Genomic DNA, 16,058 nt, shown 5'->3' with positions numbered 1-16,058 from the left:
TAGTTAGTTGTAGAATTTAAATGACAGAAAATAAATGTTAATTGTGGAAATGTACATGACTCAAAATAAAAGTTAGTAGTTAGATCACTCATTATGACTGTGTATTTTTCCTTTTCACAAAGATACAATTTATGAATTAAATTGCACTTTTATTTAAGGTTTCTTTCTTTGTCAACAAATAAATGCTATAAGTTTACACTTTACTATTTTACACTTACATTTCTTTCAATATTCAATTGTTGTATAGTATAGGTTTATAACGAACCAGAAGGAATTGCCTAATAGAACATTATTATAAACAAGTTATATTACTAATAAAGTTTGAACATATTTTTGGTTTGATTTTTGTTTATGGAATTGGAACAAGTAAACATAAACATAAACAACTAATATGCACAAATTCTTGAGGAGAAAATTAGTTTGAATGATGGAAATAGTTCTTAACATGTTTCTTATGAAAAATGTTTATAAAAGTTATGTGTTATATTTTGGTTATTCCAAACATTAGTTCCTAAAATTTCCCCCAGTCCTCCGGCGAGAAAAAAAGATTTTCAAACCTTGCAAAATATACTAATCAATAGAAAGTTGTCACTAGACGAAATAAGTTACCACGCCTTATTTCAGGCTCTCCAAACATTGATTAGCCTTGATTACGAGTTGCTTAAAATGGATGCTTTGATTTGGCAAATGTACTAAGGTGTATTCCTACTTTTTAGTTCATTTGTCAACACTTTAAAAAGAAGCATTTTGGATCTTAAAATCAAGCTTTGGGTGATCAAGTTAAAACCGCATTAAACACTTTCTAAAGAATTAAAATTGCCAAAGTAGTAACTTAAACATAATTCATTATAATGAAACAAGAAATTACAAGAAATATTAGTGAGCCAAAATTCAACTAAGGTTTAGGACCATTAGCTATCTTAATCCAAGGATTTAAGACACTTTACCATGCACAATTGAGATTGCAAAATGGATTTTTACATTTTATTTGATTACTCTTTCTCCTCTTGAATTAAGAGGAAATTACAAATAAAATTACCTAAGCTACTTTGGAGTAGAAATTCTCCAAGAAATTACAAAGACGAAGTAGAAGAAGAGAGAAATTCGGATGGAGGTATGAATGTGTGAATGTATATGAAATAATGGAATGCTTTAAGTATGTTGAAGTGCCTCCTATTTATAGGAGTTTTCTACCACCGCCAAGCTGGTGACGAAACCCTTCAGCATGGGTTTGGTCACTTGGCCAAGCAGCTTAGTTACCTACTTGGGACTGAGTTACCCAAACTATGGTGAGCTACTTGCTCAGCTATTGTGAGCTACCTCTGAAAAGCCTGTGGAGGCTACTTGGAGTGAGGTCATACATGACGTTATGGTTGTTTGGTGGCTAAGTCAACTTGACCAACTTGCTGAGTGCATACTGCCAAGCTTCTATGTGGCACCGCTAAGCTGCATACATGAGCAGCTTCGACCATGCTGATGGTGATGTGGCTTGGTGCTTGTTGATCTGGTCAGGTGTGTGGTTCCGAGCTGGGCGGTCCAGGTGTCACGCTAAGCTACTTAATGAGCACTTAATGTGTGGTGGCCTATGCCAAGCTTGTGTTCTGACCGTGCCAGGTTGAGTCTGACCGTGTCAGGTAGGTGTCCAGGTCAGCTAGGCGTGGGTCTGGTCCAAGCTAAGCTGCTTAGTGAGCAGCTTCATGTTGACTTCATGCTTTCCACATAGGCCACGTCGTGTTGAGTCACCCTTAAAGCTAAACACATAACTTGTCATGTCAAGCTTAAGCATGTCATGTGTGGATCATTTTGGCATATTTTGTGCACTTTGCTTGCACTTGATTATTTCATCTCTTTTCTACCTAAATCCTACAAAATAAAGTAAATAAGAAATACACAATGCAATATACAAGATTGTCATATTTTATCCAAAAAGTGTTGACTTAAGTTGGTTTTCTCAATTTTGCCAAGAATAAGTGCCATAAAAAGTATATGAATTTTAGGCATTTTTAGCACTTATCAATACCAACCTTTAGTAAGAAATGGTATGGTTAACTTTATACCGACCTTTCATAAAAAATGTTATGGTTAATGGAATCCGAAATGGGAGCTAAAATAAAGTTAATAAAATTAGTCTAAATTTGGAATCGCACATTCAGATAAAAACCACAACTTCGATTGTTTGCGAAAAACTCTTTAAACAATCACTACCTTACCAATCAATGTGTAATCACATTCATACATTAATCAATATAATCCCAAACATCAACACAAATTTCATGAATCACATATGCCCAAACAATCATATCATTACAATTATATTTACCATCAAGCTTTTCAGATCTTGTACCTCGATGAGCATTCAATTCAAGTTTTTTGGGTCCTCTACCTCGATGAGCATTTATAATTCAAGCTTTTCGGGTCATGTACATCAATGAGCATTTAAAAATATACTTTTCAAGACCTTATGCTTCACGTGTTTCAAAATGGTACTTTCTAGGACCCCATTCTTGACGCATTCCAAAACAATCTTTCAAGGCTCCCAAGCCTGGTGTGAAAATTTTCTCCCCAAGTTCTAGCATTACACCAACCTATGTCCTTGACTTTTTCTTTGTGTGTCCAAGTTCCAAAAGTACACCGACCTGTATCATTGATTTCACCTTTTATCCTTGTGTTCTAGCAACATACCGACCTGTATCCTTGGTTTTATATTTGGGTCTCCCTGTTCTATCAGTACACCGACTTGCGTTTTTGGTTTCGCCTTTTTCTCCTTTGAGTTCTGGTAGCACACCAACCTGCATTTTCGGTTTACTCTTTGTGTCTCCAAGTTCTGGTAGTACACCAACCTGCGTCTTTCGTTTCACCTTTTTCTCCCCAAGTTCTGGCATCATTCTGACCTGCATCCAAGGTTTTATCCTCATATCTCCAAGTTCCAGTAGTACTTCGACCTGCGTCCTTGGTTTCACATTTTTCACTCCAAGTTCCGGAAGTATACTGACTTGTGTTCTTGGCCTTATTTTTGGGTCTCCAAGTTGCGAAAGTACATCGACCTTTGTCCTTGGTTTCACATTTTTCTCCTCAAGTTCAAGCAGTACAATGACCTACATCCTTGGTTTTTTCTTTGTGTCTTCAAGTTCTGGCAGAACACCGACCTGTCTCCTTGGTTTCACCTTTTCTCTCTGTTATGATATTATATCGACATGCGTCCTTGGTTTTATTTTTGTGTCTCCAAGTTTTGGTGGTACAACGACCTGCATTCTCAATTTCACCTTTTCCTCCCCAAGTTTCAATAATACACCGACATGCATCCTTGGTTTTTTCATTGTCTCTCTAAGTTCTCAAAGTACGTCGACCTGCTTCCTTGGTTTCACCTTTTCTCGCCATTACAGTAGTACATCGACCTGCATCCTTGGTTTTATCTTTGTGCCTCCAAGTTCTAGCAGTATATCAACATGCGTCTTTGGTTTCACCTTTTCTCCCCAAGTTTCCGAAGTACACCGACTTGTGTCATTGGTTCTATCTTCTCCCCAAGTTCTGGTAGTACACCGACTTGCATCATTGGTTTTATTATTATATCATCAGGTTCAAGTAGTACATTGACTGCTTCTTGGTTCTCTTTCACTTTTATCAGACCTTTCAGCCAATGAGAAGTTGTAAGGTAAGTTTTTATGGGCCTTGACAAAATTAAAGTTCATTTCTTTAGTGACTATATACCATGATATCTCTAAAACCTCAATTTTCTTACAATCAAGTCAGCAACTAGTAAAGATGGACAAATGAGAACACCAAATTTTGTTCAACCCATAAAAACTCAAAACCCATTTTTGAGTATAAAAAAAAATTAATAAATAAATACGTTTTCGAAATAATATAAAAAATAATAAAAAGGGTTCTAGAAACTCATTCTTTATTTTATTTAAGTGTTAAAATTATAATAAGAATAAAATAAAAAAGCAAACTTCTAGAAACTCACTTTCTCTCCTAAAAAACAAATAAATAGAATAACGTGACATTTTTTATTTATAAAAATATTTATTGGCCAATAACAAAATTAATTTTACATATTTAATTTCGTTTTATAAAATAAATAAAAAATAAACAACAGAATATTCTTAGTATCCACTTTTGAATTTAAAAAAGTAAATAATAAATAACTACTGAGTCAATGTGAGACAAATAAGTGGGATCATATCCCTTAAAAATTTGCAATAAAATCTTGTATAGATAGAACCAAAATCATTTTTTTAGGAAGTAAATTATTTAGATTCTTCTATAAATAGAGTATTAAGAAAATAGTGTCAAGATCCTGAAAAATCTAGAGAGAAAAACCAAAATAAACTGTGAAAAAAGCTCTACGAAAAACCTAGGGAAGGATAGGGGAATCATCCCCTACAGTCGGGTACACGATTGAACGTTGCACCCTCCATTTCTGACCAATCTTGTCCACCCGCGTGGAAGCCCAATGTTTGTCCTCATTGTCCATGGATACGTCAACTCGTCTGGGTGTGTCTCTACACATCGGAACCTTGTCTCCCCAATGGCTTGTACTCCCATGTGGTCGAGTACTCAACAAGACGTTGTACACTCTTTATCCTGCAAATCATTAGCCCCAACATGGATCCATCACCAATAGTTTGTCTCGTCATCATCCTTCTAGACAATCTAGAGGCTATAGTTTGACATGGTCCATGCTACTGGAGTGCATCTTCGCCTAGGATATCCCATCTCTTCATAATCATTTTTTTCTCTTTTTCACCCAAAATATGTATATTTCTTCTTTTTCTAGCTTCTTTATACATATATAATTGTCATTAGATGATAAACTTCTTTAATATATTTACTTTTTTATTTCTATTAAAATAATATTTCAGACTTTAATAATATTTTAATTATGTTTTAACAATGTTTATATTAACGACCATTTAAATAATGCTGATATTAATAATTCTAAAATTATAGCTATTATAACAAAAAGAAAATAATAAGCTTTATTGTGTAACAAATATGTAATAATAAATATGCATCATTTCATTAACAAAAACTAATTTTTCTTTGTAATAATTAATTCTTATATTCTATTTTTAATAATAAAAACATATAATAAATTAAGGATTGTATCATTGTTGATCCTATCAACAAAGTAATAAAATAACAATTAATCATGTAAATAATTAAAATACATTTACCATAATTTTAAGATGAGTGTGGTCTGGATACGAGTGTTATTGTCCATTTATTTAAAAGTAGGTAAGTGAAATTTTGCATTTTTAATTAAAAACTTATTATTTTAAGTCGATTGTGGTGCGGGCACGAACATTGTTGTCTCATTCCCTTAAAAATAGATAATGAAAGCTAAATTAATAAATATTCACCTTTTTAAGATGAATGTGGTGCAGATACAAGTACTACTGATTATCAATAAAAAAACTTATTTCTTTAAGATGAGTAAGGTGTGGACATGAGTGTTGCTGCCTTATTCCTTAAATTTGATAGGTGAAAAATTAATTAATCAAAAATCAATCTTTTTAATATAGATGTGGTGCGGACAAGAGTATTGTTGCTTCATCCATTAAAAAGATGAACCGGTAATTAGTAAAAAGTGTATCTTATTAAGTCAAGTGGTAATGTGGACATGATCGCTTCTACCACAATAAGATGGATGAAAACAATCACTAAATAGATTTTTATATAATCAAATAAACCTATCAATCAACCTTAAAAAAAAGCTTAAAATTAGAACTACTTGATTTTGATTTCTTTATAAACAAGCATATGTATGAATAAGATTAAATATTTTCAGACCTAATTATAAAAAATAAATATTTATGAATAACATTTCTTGAATAAAATAAATTAAGGGTGAATTTAATCCATGCAATTAGCTAGGATATCATTTTATTACGGACGTACTAGGTGTTAATACATTCCCTAATCTGTAATCGACTCTTAAATCTTTAACTCTAATTGAAAATACCATTTTATCTTAAGTTGGGCTTAAATTTGGTTTTCTATATTTTAAACATCAATAAAACATAGTAGCGACTCAAAAAGAGGTTGCCTAGTTGAAAAACAGGGCGCAACTATAATACTGCTAAGGGAACAACTCAAGTAAAAACAACTCATAAAAACAGTATGAACAATAAATCCGGACCATGCAATCAATCATAAATAATTATGATTAAAAGTTATTGGTCACATATTACTTAGAAAAGTCATATACATGTATATTTTAATCTTGTATATTCAAATAAGATCTATGGTTCTATTTTCTTTTCTTACAATAGCGCGCACTATTCTTACGTGAGTTACCCACATATTGCTAATATATTGATTATTATTATTTATTAAGAGAAACATACAAACATGAAACAGCTACAAATTGTAAATCATCTAATTGTTGAACCTAATTCAAACATTTGAACTTATGTCCACTCTGATTTTAAAGCTCCTCTAACAATTTACCAATGTCCCAACTATAGATGCAAAAACCTGATTATACTTGTATCTTAATTATCATTTTAGACAACAACAAAAAGAAGCATAAGATTAGACATTGAATCTCTAGGAACCAACAAGAATAAAGCTTAACAAGTATGGAAGTTATGCAACACAATTTTGTCAGAACAACACTGAATACATTTGGGATATATTATAAAACCCTTCTTCCTACTCTCTCCTTTTCATACATACAATTTACAGAATTCCATCCTAAGCATGAATGATGATGTTTGTATCAGCAGCAACAATTATGATTCCTTCAAGCACAAAATACTAACTATTTGTCAGATATAATACACCAATCCATTGTTTGTTACCACTTATAATACTTACTAGCAAGGGAAGAGGCAGGGACATGGATCTCTCTCTAACTTATTATTTGATACTTCCAATTTTTTCAACTTTTCTTCACACCAAATCAGTTGTTCTCTACTCATCTTTCTCATTCTCATAACCCTTAAAAGGATTTTAATGTCAATAAGCCCAAGCAACAGCTGAATCTCCTCATGCTTTTCCGGCCAACAATTCTTTTTCCACCCTTTCTTTTTTCTACGTAGTTCCTTCATTTTCGCCACTTTCTGCATTTACAACAACAAAATATTTATATATATATATATGGAGTGACTCAAGTGAGAATAATTCTATATATATATATATATTTATATATTATAGTAAGAGGAACATACAACATTTTCTTTACTTGCATCACTGGACACTGATCATATCAAGAAATTGTAACTTGTATTGTCCTAGAAACCCATGAGAATAAGGTGTCTAGAAAACACCAGAAAAAGCTCTCAAATAACCCATGGATTAATGTATTTGCTGATAATACACTGTATTAGAATTTGAACAACAATATTAAAGAGCTATTTAAACCAAACTTTGGAGTCAAACATGTAGAATTTTAAGTAGACAACTAGACTTGATGGTTAACACTCTAAGAACACACTGCTAACTTGATGTAATTAACCGACCCTAAAAGTTCATAATTCAGAGGACTGAAGATAAAATTGTTGTCTATGCGCTTCAAAGATCCATTAGTATATCATATAAAATTGCTAACTTGGATTACAAGTAGATTAACTGAATTTACCTTTTCGAGGGTAGACTGAACCTGGTGCAAAGAAGTTGCAAGCTGACTCTGATTTCCAAACAGGTTGACGTGTACACTTGACTTTTTCTTGTCCCTTTTCAGGAAAAGGTGAAATGTAAGGATGGAGATTTCAATTATCTTGATAAGATCAGGAGCAAGAACTCTCATATCTGAATCATCAGTTGATTCAGGATCTGAACCTGAATAGATTCATAAAGTTGAGAATTTAGCAATATCAAGTACGAAAATTAAAATCAAAATCACAAAACAAAATAACACTAAGTGGCAAACAACCAAGACAAGTAATTCTTTAATTACTAATAACATCAGCAATATCCATGAAGTAAATGTAAATGGTGCACAGAAAACTCACCTTGTATATTAGGAACCTGAAGCAGTTTAGGCAAAGTTTTCCTTGTGCGAGCATAAATTTCAGCGAGGGTGCCCTGCTCAAAAGGTTCATTCTCAATAAACCTTTGCAATAGAACCTGGAACTGTTGAAACTGCTGGGCACTGTGGTTGTAACACGTAGGATTTTCAGGTTGCCAAGATATCTTCTGACTCATATGACAATATTGGCAATGAAGTGCCTCCCAAGTCAAGCATATTTGACCAACATATGCTGTTTCAATATCTTGGTAGGGGTCATTTTCGGGCTGTTGAAGATGGTCAATCTCATCATCAGGTTCTTCAAAATTTTTCAAGGAAAGACAACGAAGGGGAGATGCCAGCTTCTTTGATGCAGACCTTGGAGATGGAGTTAAAGGAGACTGTGAACCTGACATAGCGAGAATGTAACAAATAAAATGCAGGTGGTAAAAGAAGATAATATCCCAATATATCTCCGATTAATAATACCACTGATAAATTCAATATAACCGAGCATTCCCTTTTTAGTTTTTAACAAAGCAAAACTCCTATTATGTAAGATTGGATCAGGCTTGCTAAAGTGTGGAACATAATTCCCTTAACTTTGATTCTATTTGAGGTATATGTTTGATTTGAAGTGAGAAAAACAATTCCCCTAACTTTGACGAAGTAACTAAACCGAATCCAGACAGATTCCTAATTCAAGCTTGCAAAATACCAGCACAATTTTAAGCACCATGGAAAGGAACACTTGTAGAAGGTATAATAATTAAAATAATAATGCAAATCAAACTCCAATCGACAAGACAATTGAAGCTTACAAGATCTTTCCTTTGGATTAATGTTTCCTTTCTCCAAGTAGAACTAATAAGAGAAATAGTTAGTTTGTCTGGCATTCATTATTGCCCTAATCACACAATGCAATGGCCCACATAAAAACACCTAAATCAGCACAATGTCAAATCCAAGTAAATATTCCTGATTCCCCAACCATTACTAGTATCTGAAGATGAAGCATACAATGATATGCGAAGATTAAACATTAATTATCATCAGCAACAACCAACAATAAAAAATCTACCTTTGCCAACTTCATCAAGCTGGAGTGTGCTCATCCGATCAAAGAAAAGCATTCTTTCACAGTAATTTTCATATACAGCATCAAAGCCACGCCACCATTGCTGACCTTCAGCTTCCACATCTCTCCATTCATTAGAGATTGTCTCTCCTGCTTCGTCTTCATCCTCCCCTTCCTCCACACATGATTCCTCTTCAGGAATCAACACCATAAAACTGTTTCTTCTCAATTCTTTCAGCCTCCTCTTCACCTCATTTGTAATAAAATCATCATCATCCTCAGCTTCAGTGACAGAATCATCGTTTGCTGATTTACGCCGATCAAGACCACCGCTGTTAGGCTTTGGTTCCTCAGACTCTGGCACTGCCTTGTCAGCCAAATTATTTTCTCCACCTGCTTTGTGAGATTTGATGAACTTCTTGATTTGCAGAAAATCCATGCCTACCTTTCAAATACAAACTATTCTAAGGTCAAACAGATTTTCTAAATGTTTCAGATCAAAACCTACAATCACATCAAAACAAATAGACCCCAGAAAGACAAAAAAGTCAAATGTTCGATTCCTGTGAGCAACACTTGTTGAGAGGTGCAATCACACCTAGGAAATCTAAAGCCAAAAACATGATAATGACATAGGAAAGGAATGTTGAGATTCAAAGATAAGAACATTACTTATCTAATGGCCAAGTAAGCACATACAAAAGGAAAGGATTCCAAAACAATTAGTCTTATGGTCCATGAGGAAACAAGGGAAAGGAAAATGGGTAAAAAAGAAGGGGGAAAATTTACTTTCATAGAAAGATGGTGAAAGAGAAGCGGTGTGAAAATAAAAATCTTCACAAGTACTAAATCGCATAAAGGAAAGTACTTTCATCTAATGTTGGATTCTGTTTGTTTACCTTTGGCATTCAACGATCACAAAGATCAGAACCCATTAACTTGAGCAACATTATTAAGCATCAAACCACTAAAAATAGTTTTTTTTAAACAGAGTGAGAGACCAATAAGGGTTGGTGTAGTAGAGTAAGGTCTGCTAGATCCCAGAAAGACCAAAAAGATCAAGGGTTTCATTCCTGGTAATTATGTTGGGAGGGACAGACATAGATTCGGAAAGACATTAGTTCCTCACCCAAAAGATGAGGGAAGTAGTAACAAAAAAATAAACAGAGTGAGAGGATCATACTCAGAGATACACTCCAAAGAACACATTTTACAATTTTATTTCTTTTTAAAAAAAAAAAAGCATTTAAATCAGTAAGTAGCAATTATGACTGTGAATGAGAAAATGCAGATAGATTGAGCAGAAAAGAAGTAAATTAGGATGATTAAGATACATGCAATGCAATGTAGAGATGGAAAATGAGCATAAAATATTTTAAAAAAGTTGGAGTGAAAAAGGCAATGTTTATCTGTGACTAACCTATGGAATAAGGAAAGTTGAAGAGAGAGAGAGAGAAAAGAGAAACACAAACCCTAGTTACTTAGTGGAGGGAGAGAGTGAGGAGACAGAAACACAGAGAAGAGAGAATTTAGAAATGCAATAAATATGATCACATTGTTTTATTTTGTTTGATACCCTCTCATACTCATTTTCCAATAACCAAATATAATAAAATATAAAGTGTCGTATTTTTTATATTAATGTGTGTAATGGGGTGATGGGATGGGAGGAGGAAAGGGTAGAGAGAGGGAGAGGGAGAGGGAGAGGGAGAGGGAGAGATTATCAGATTAGAGAAACAGTAAAAGAAAACAGTGTCGTGGTTTGCAGAATATTGTCAGAATGCCGCGCAAACTAAACTACCCTACTGGCAGGTATGCTTTCTTCATAGACTTAAGATGCAAAGGGAAACTTGACATGAACTTCTTACGTTAGCACTAATAGGATACTCGTGTATCGGGACAAAAGGATAAAGTATCTTCTGGTGTGACATATTACTTTTTACTTATTTTTAAAATAAATAAGAAAACAAAAACTAAAATAACACAAGTGTTTATTAATAAGTGGATGTGTAGAGATAACTTTTCTCCTCATATCAGAACATATTTTACTCCCTTCTTACAAATAGCAATGTATTTTACATAAATTTATTTAAAGAACAAAAACATAATTTGTTAATGAAAATATTATTGGGGTTACCTCATAAAAGATAATGTTTATGTATTTGATTATTGTAGAATTGTTGTTATGAAGAAAAGTTTTAATGTGTTATATTAAATAAATAAATAGTTGTTATGAAGAAAAGTTTTGAAGACAATGTAAAATAAGTTGTATAATATATGTTAAAGATTTTGGAAAACTTTTTGATAAATCATATTTGTTGTTGTCTTTAATGGTTGACCATTCTTATCATATATCAATATATTCGATCCATTTTCTCTTTGAACTCTTGAAATAGATGTGTACAATTGATCATGACTGAACACTAGTCTAAGTAAATATAACCCTACATTTTCTAATGATTGTCTTTGAGATTTATTGATTATCATAGCATATGTAACAATTATATGGAATTGTCTTCTGAAAGCTTGAAAGGTCATGGAGATTGGCTCTGATATATATATATATATATATATATATATATGTGTGATATTTCCAATATATTTTTTATGATGTGATCTTTGCTTTTAGTCATGATTTATCATTTTAGAGACAACCAATCTTGTACTATTATATAATCATTTAGATTGGTCCAATTTCCTCAATAACATTATTGGAGTTCCAACTTTCAACTTGATTTTATGATTGGGAAGACCAGAGGTTATTAGTGAGTTTAGAAATTCAGGAATTAGTATATTGAATGCTTCACTTTTATTAGCATGAGACATATCGACTGAATCTGAACTCAAGTATTCATTTTTTCCTCACATATAGTTATACATTAGAACATTTATTTTCATTATAGTTGGCTCGAAATGCTTTCTATTTTTAGGAATGAAAATTTAGATGTATTGCATGTATTAGATTTAATTAAAATCTGTACTTGACATTAGTTCAATAGTATATGTGAGTTTGATATTTCCTTTGGAGACTAGTGTATTAGTCCATATGCTTGTATTATATGTGTATGTTAACTCTTGTATTTGGGTTGACTACCCCTAGTAATCTCTTCTAATACATCTTGGCTTACCAAAAAAATTATTAGTATAACTTTAATAAATCTATTATATCTAACCTAATGAAAACTTAAAAACAACTAAAACAAATTCACCTAAAATTGTACTTTTAACATATTCATTGATTTGATCAACAATCTCAATTATTGATGCAAGTATTGCCCTAGATTGTAGATAGGGTGGGCAATACTCTTAATTATATTTAAAAAATTAGAGTAAATATTTATTTTAGTCTCTAATGTTTTTCGACCTTACCAGTTTGTTCCTTCAAAAATGAAAAACACAAAATGGTCCACAAAAATTTCAAATGTGGGTCAAATTAATCTTTTTAGGTCAAAGTAATCTCTATCAAGTATCATAAAACATGCTAAAAATGATTCATTTGACCTAATTTGAAATTATTATGACCATTTTAGATTTTTTCAATTTTTGAAGAGTAAAATGTTAAGTAAAAAAACATGAGTGAAAATGGGTAGAAAGTAGAAAAACACTTTATACATTGGGACACTTAATCAAAATATTTGCATTAGAAACAAAAAAAATGAAGCTAACTTTAAATTTAAACTCAGACCGCTAACATACTTTATCATGTTGAACAGAAACCTTTCACATCATTGGTTTGGCTAAGGTCTATCTCCATACAAATGTATGTGAATCTTTCTCTTGCAAACTTCAACTTCTTAGTATCAATTTTATTCAGATGAAATAAATGGAAATGGGTAGAAGGAAACACTTAACATAGGACAACATTTTTAAAATTGTTAGTCTTATCCATACCAGTGTTTTAGTCATTGAAGTTATTGTTTAATCAAACTCTAATCCAATTAGAGATGACTACATAATGGTTGGTGCTCAAAGGCATCGACATAAAGCTCTTGTGGTTGATATGGGTATATTACTCATAACACTGTAAAAATTGGTTCGTGCCGGCTGGTTCAACTAGTAAATTGGTGTATTAGTCCTAATATTAGTACGGTATATTAATTATACTGATCATGCAATCATACCGATCGAAATTGGTTATACCGGTCGGTTTTCAATTGAACCGTACTGGTCATACCAATTGGTTTTCAATTTAACCGTACCAGTCATACCGGCTGGTTTTCAATTGAATCGTACCGGTCATACCAATCGGTTTTCAATTGAACCGTACTGGTCATACCGACCGGTTTTTATTTAAAATTAATTTTTTAATAAAAATAAAAAGTTTATTGGTTTTCTTATTGTTTTTTAACATTAATATTAATATATTATATATGTATATCTAATTTCACCTTTAATTAGTGAACTACCGATTGAACCGTTATACCACTATACCAATATCCTGACCAATTTAATGACTGATACAATATTAATAACATTGCTCATAATTATAGATTACGAAAATCATCGAAGAGGCCTCGGGTTGCAAAGCACATGTCTCCATTGGAGTAGAACCGTTTGAAAAACTCAAACGGCCAGAGGCGGGTGAACATAGACTGGTTATACACATTAATATTGTCATTACTAGTCATTCGATGGCAACTTGACTAAATGAATTAGAACTTTCAAATCTGCACGGGGACTAGTTTGGTGGTGACTAGTAAAAAGTGGAACATTAAGATTGCAAAGACATACACATTTAAAAGTAATAATCAGAATGATAAACATGGAAATTGTTTTGATGTTTTGGGCATTAATAAGGATGAAGAGGTTTTGAATGGAATTGACTTTGTGACGAGTGGAAGGCCCATCCAGATTCAAGCATTATGTTATAGCATATCATGAGATCAACCGGAAGCGACATTTCTTGAGAGGATCATCCACACACTTCAACAAAAATTAATTTTTTACCTATCAAGTAAGAAGATATTATTGGTTATACCAAAAAATTATGAGAAGAAGAGGCATTGCATTGACGTGTTGTCCATTATGTCAACTCTATCAAACATAATTAAAAGAGTTGTTTTATAAAACACAATCAAATTCATGGAGTTCAAAATCATTCAATCCAGTTAAATGACACATTCTCTCAACGTGTGACTTGTGAAGATGCTGCAGTAAATAGGCCTCAATTTTCGGCTACAACTTTGAAGGGGACATACATGGCTGAGTTATCACGACCAAAATTTGAATTTGCATAAGAAAAGCATGTGTACTACAAGTGATGTGGGAGGTTGTTCTTGCACAAAAAAAAAACTAGTGCTGATATAGTAACTCTGGGATCTACCAAGCTAATCACGGAAGGCAACGACTCACTAGCAAAGGCGATGTTGCAATATGAGGTTTTGAGTCAACATATTAGGAATCCATTTGTGAGGATGGTTATGTGGATGTTTCAACAACAAAAATTCATGGTGTGGACTAGTCTGTTTCTGATTGTCAAGCAAGGTTGGCTAAAATTGTTGATGTGTTAGAATCCTTTGGAATCAAAAGGGAATTATTGATGCTACAACGGAAATACAATAACTTGTTGGTATATTGGTCTCTCCAAATCTATGTTTGTTGTCAATTGGAATGTTCGTTGAGCTATTAACATACATGGTCGTGGTCATGTCAAATATATAATTAGAAATTATAATCCTTCGATCATCATTTTGCTGGAAACTCATTGCTAGTATAAAAATGTGGAATATATTTGAAATATCTTAGGCTTTTGAGTTAGATTCTTCTCCATTACTAGAAAGAGCATTTCAATTTTATAATTTATTTTGAAGGGTAAAAATGTAAATTTAATATAAAAATTAAAGGATATAAATGTTTTTATCCTTTAATTTTTCAATGTTATTTCTCATAACTACTCTCTTTAGTAATGGAGAGTAGTCTAGCTCTAGGCTTTCAGGCATTGTTGAAACCTATGGTGAGGCATGTGGTATTTGGGTACCTTGTGCAATAGGGAGTTATTTTAATATGTTTATTGTAAATTGTTGTTCTCAAGCCATCTCGGTCTAGATTTAGCATGGGGCTCAGGGAATGGATCTATATGATTGTTTATACAATCCCTCTTTCTTGTTTGTGAATTATAATAGGGCAAATCGCAAGTGCATGATTATGTCATCAAGTAATAAAATATTGATTCTACGAGGGCTAAAAATTTTATTTAATTGTAGCAATTAATTTATATTTAACTCAAATAGGAATTAAAAGTGAACTTAGAATAATTGAACAATTGACAAGAATAATTATCAAAACAGTAAAAAATGATTAAAAACTTATTTAGGAAAAGTTCTCGGGATAAGGGTTACTGCATTTATACTTGCAAATTCTTGTTTTACTCATTTTCATGAACTTTAAGTTGATAAGGCGAATTGTTCTTTGATATGTGTTATTCTCTTTCAAGCTTCAACACGTGTACTCAATTGAAGTTGCACATACTCTTGTGGTATGGTTATCAATCAAATATTTTACTTGGATCTTTCTATCCAATCGCTTTGTAGCGACCAATGATGAATTCCAGAAACCCTCAAGAATCCTAAGATTGCTCTCGTGAATTAGGATTCTAGTTTGAATAACTGAATGATCGGATAGTGGGATTCACCTCTAGGTCTTTCACCAATGTATCTAAGATGTGTAATTTATAGGCCAAACAACTCACACGAATAAAACTCAGTTTAATGATTCAAATCATAACACTCAATGAAATAGAAGTAAGAACAAATGTTTATTGAATGTAAAAGGGCATAGCCCCAATCCTAGAAACAAAATGAATTACTCACTCATGATGAAGAAGAGAATAACAAATTCTAAATTAGAGAATTGTAATATAAAATGTGTTTCATCCTTGAGGGAGAAACCTTATTTATCCTAATTACAAAAGGTTGGGTTATGTCCAACAAAACAAATCTAAAAATCTGAAAATTAGGAATAGAATCTGCCATCCACGACCATGTGTGTGGGACACGGCCTACCCGTGGATCGTGGGGTCTTCAC

At 32.7% G+C, this 16,058-nt stretch overlaps 1 protein-coding gene across 5 annotated transcripts; it reads right to left on the bottom strand.

Annotated features, from left to right (window-relative positions):
• On the bottom strand, positions 6,750–10,641 carry LOC109334669. 5 transcript variants are annotated; one of them, XM_019570565.1, is made up of 5 exons: positions 10,456–10,641; positions 9,039–9,476; positions 7,962–8,366; positions 7,589–7,788; positions 6,750–7,070 (listed from the first exon to the last, which is right to left on the bottom strand). In XM_019570565.1, exons 2-5 carry the CDS (start codon positions 9,472–9,474, stop codon positions 6,825–6,827), a joined length of 1,287 nt encoding a protein of 428 aa, XP_019426110.1. In that variant the 5' UTR covers positions 9,475–9,476; positions 10,456–10,641; the 3' UTR covers positions 6,750–6,824. The 5 variants fall into 5 exon arrangements, with proteins under 5 accessions (XP_019426110.1, XP_019426135.1, XP_019426119.1 ...); XM_019570590.1 differs by having other exon boundaries at positions 10,508–10,641; XM_019570574.1 differs by having other exon boundaries at positions 9,039–9,480; positions 10,456–10,522.

The sequence above is a fragment of the Lupinus angustifolius genome, chromosome LG02 (genome assembly GCF_001865875.1).
Source record: "Lupinus angustifolius cultivar Tanjil chromosome LG02, LupAngTanjil_v1.0, whole genome shotgun sequence".
NCBI lineage: Eukaryota > Viridiplantae > Streptophyta > Magnoliopsida > Fabales > Fabaceae > Lupinus > Lupinus angustifolius.
Note: the sequence above shows the minus strand (reverse complement) of the source record. Positions and strands in the feature narration are given on the sequence as shown.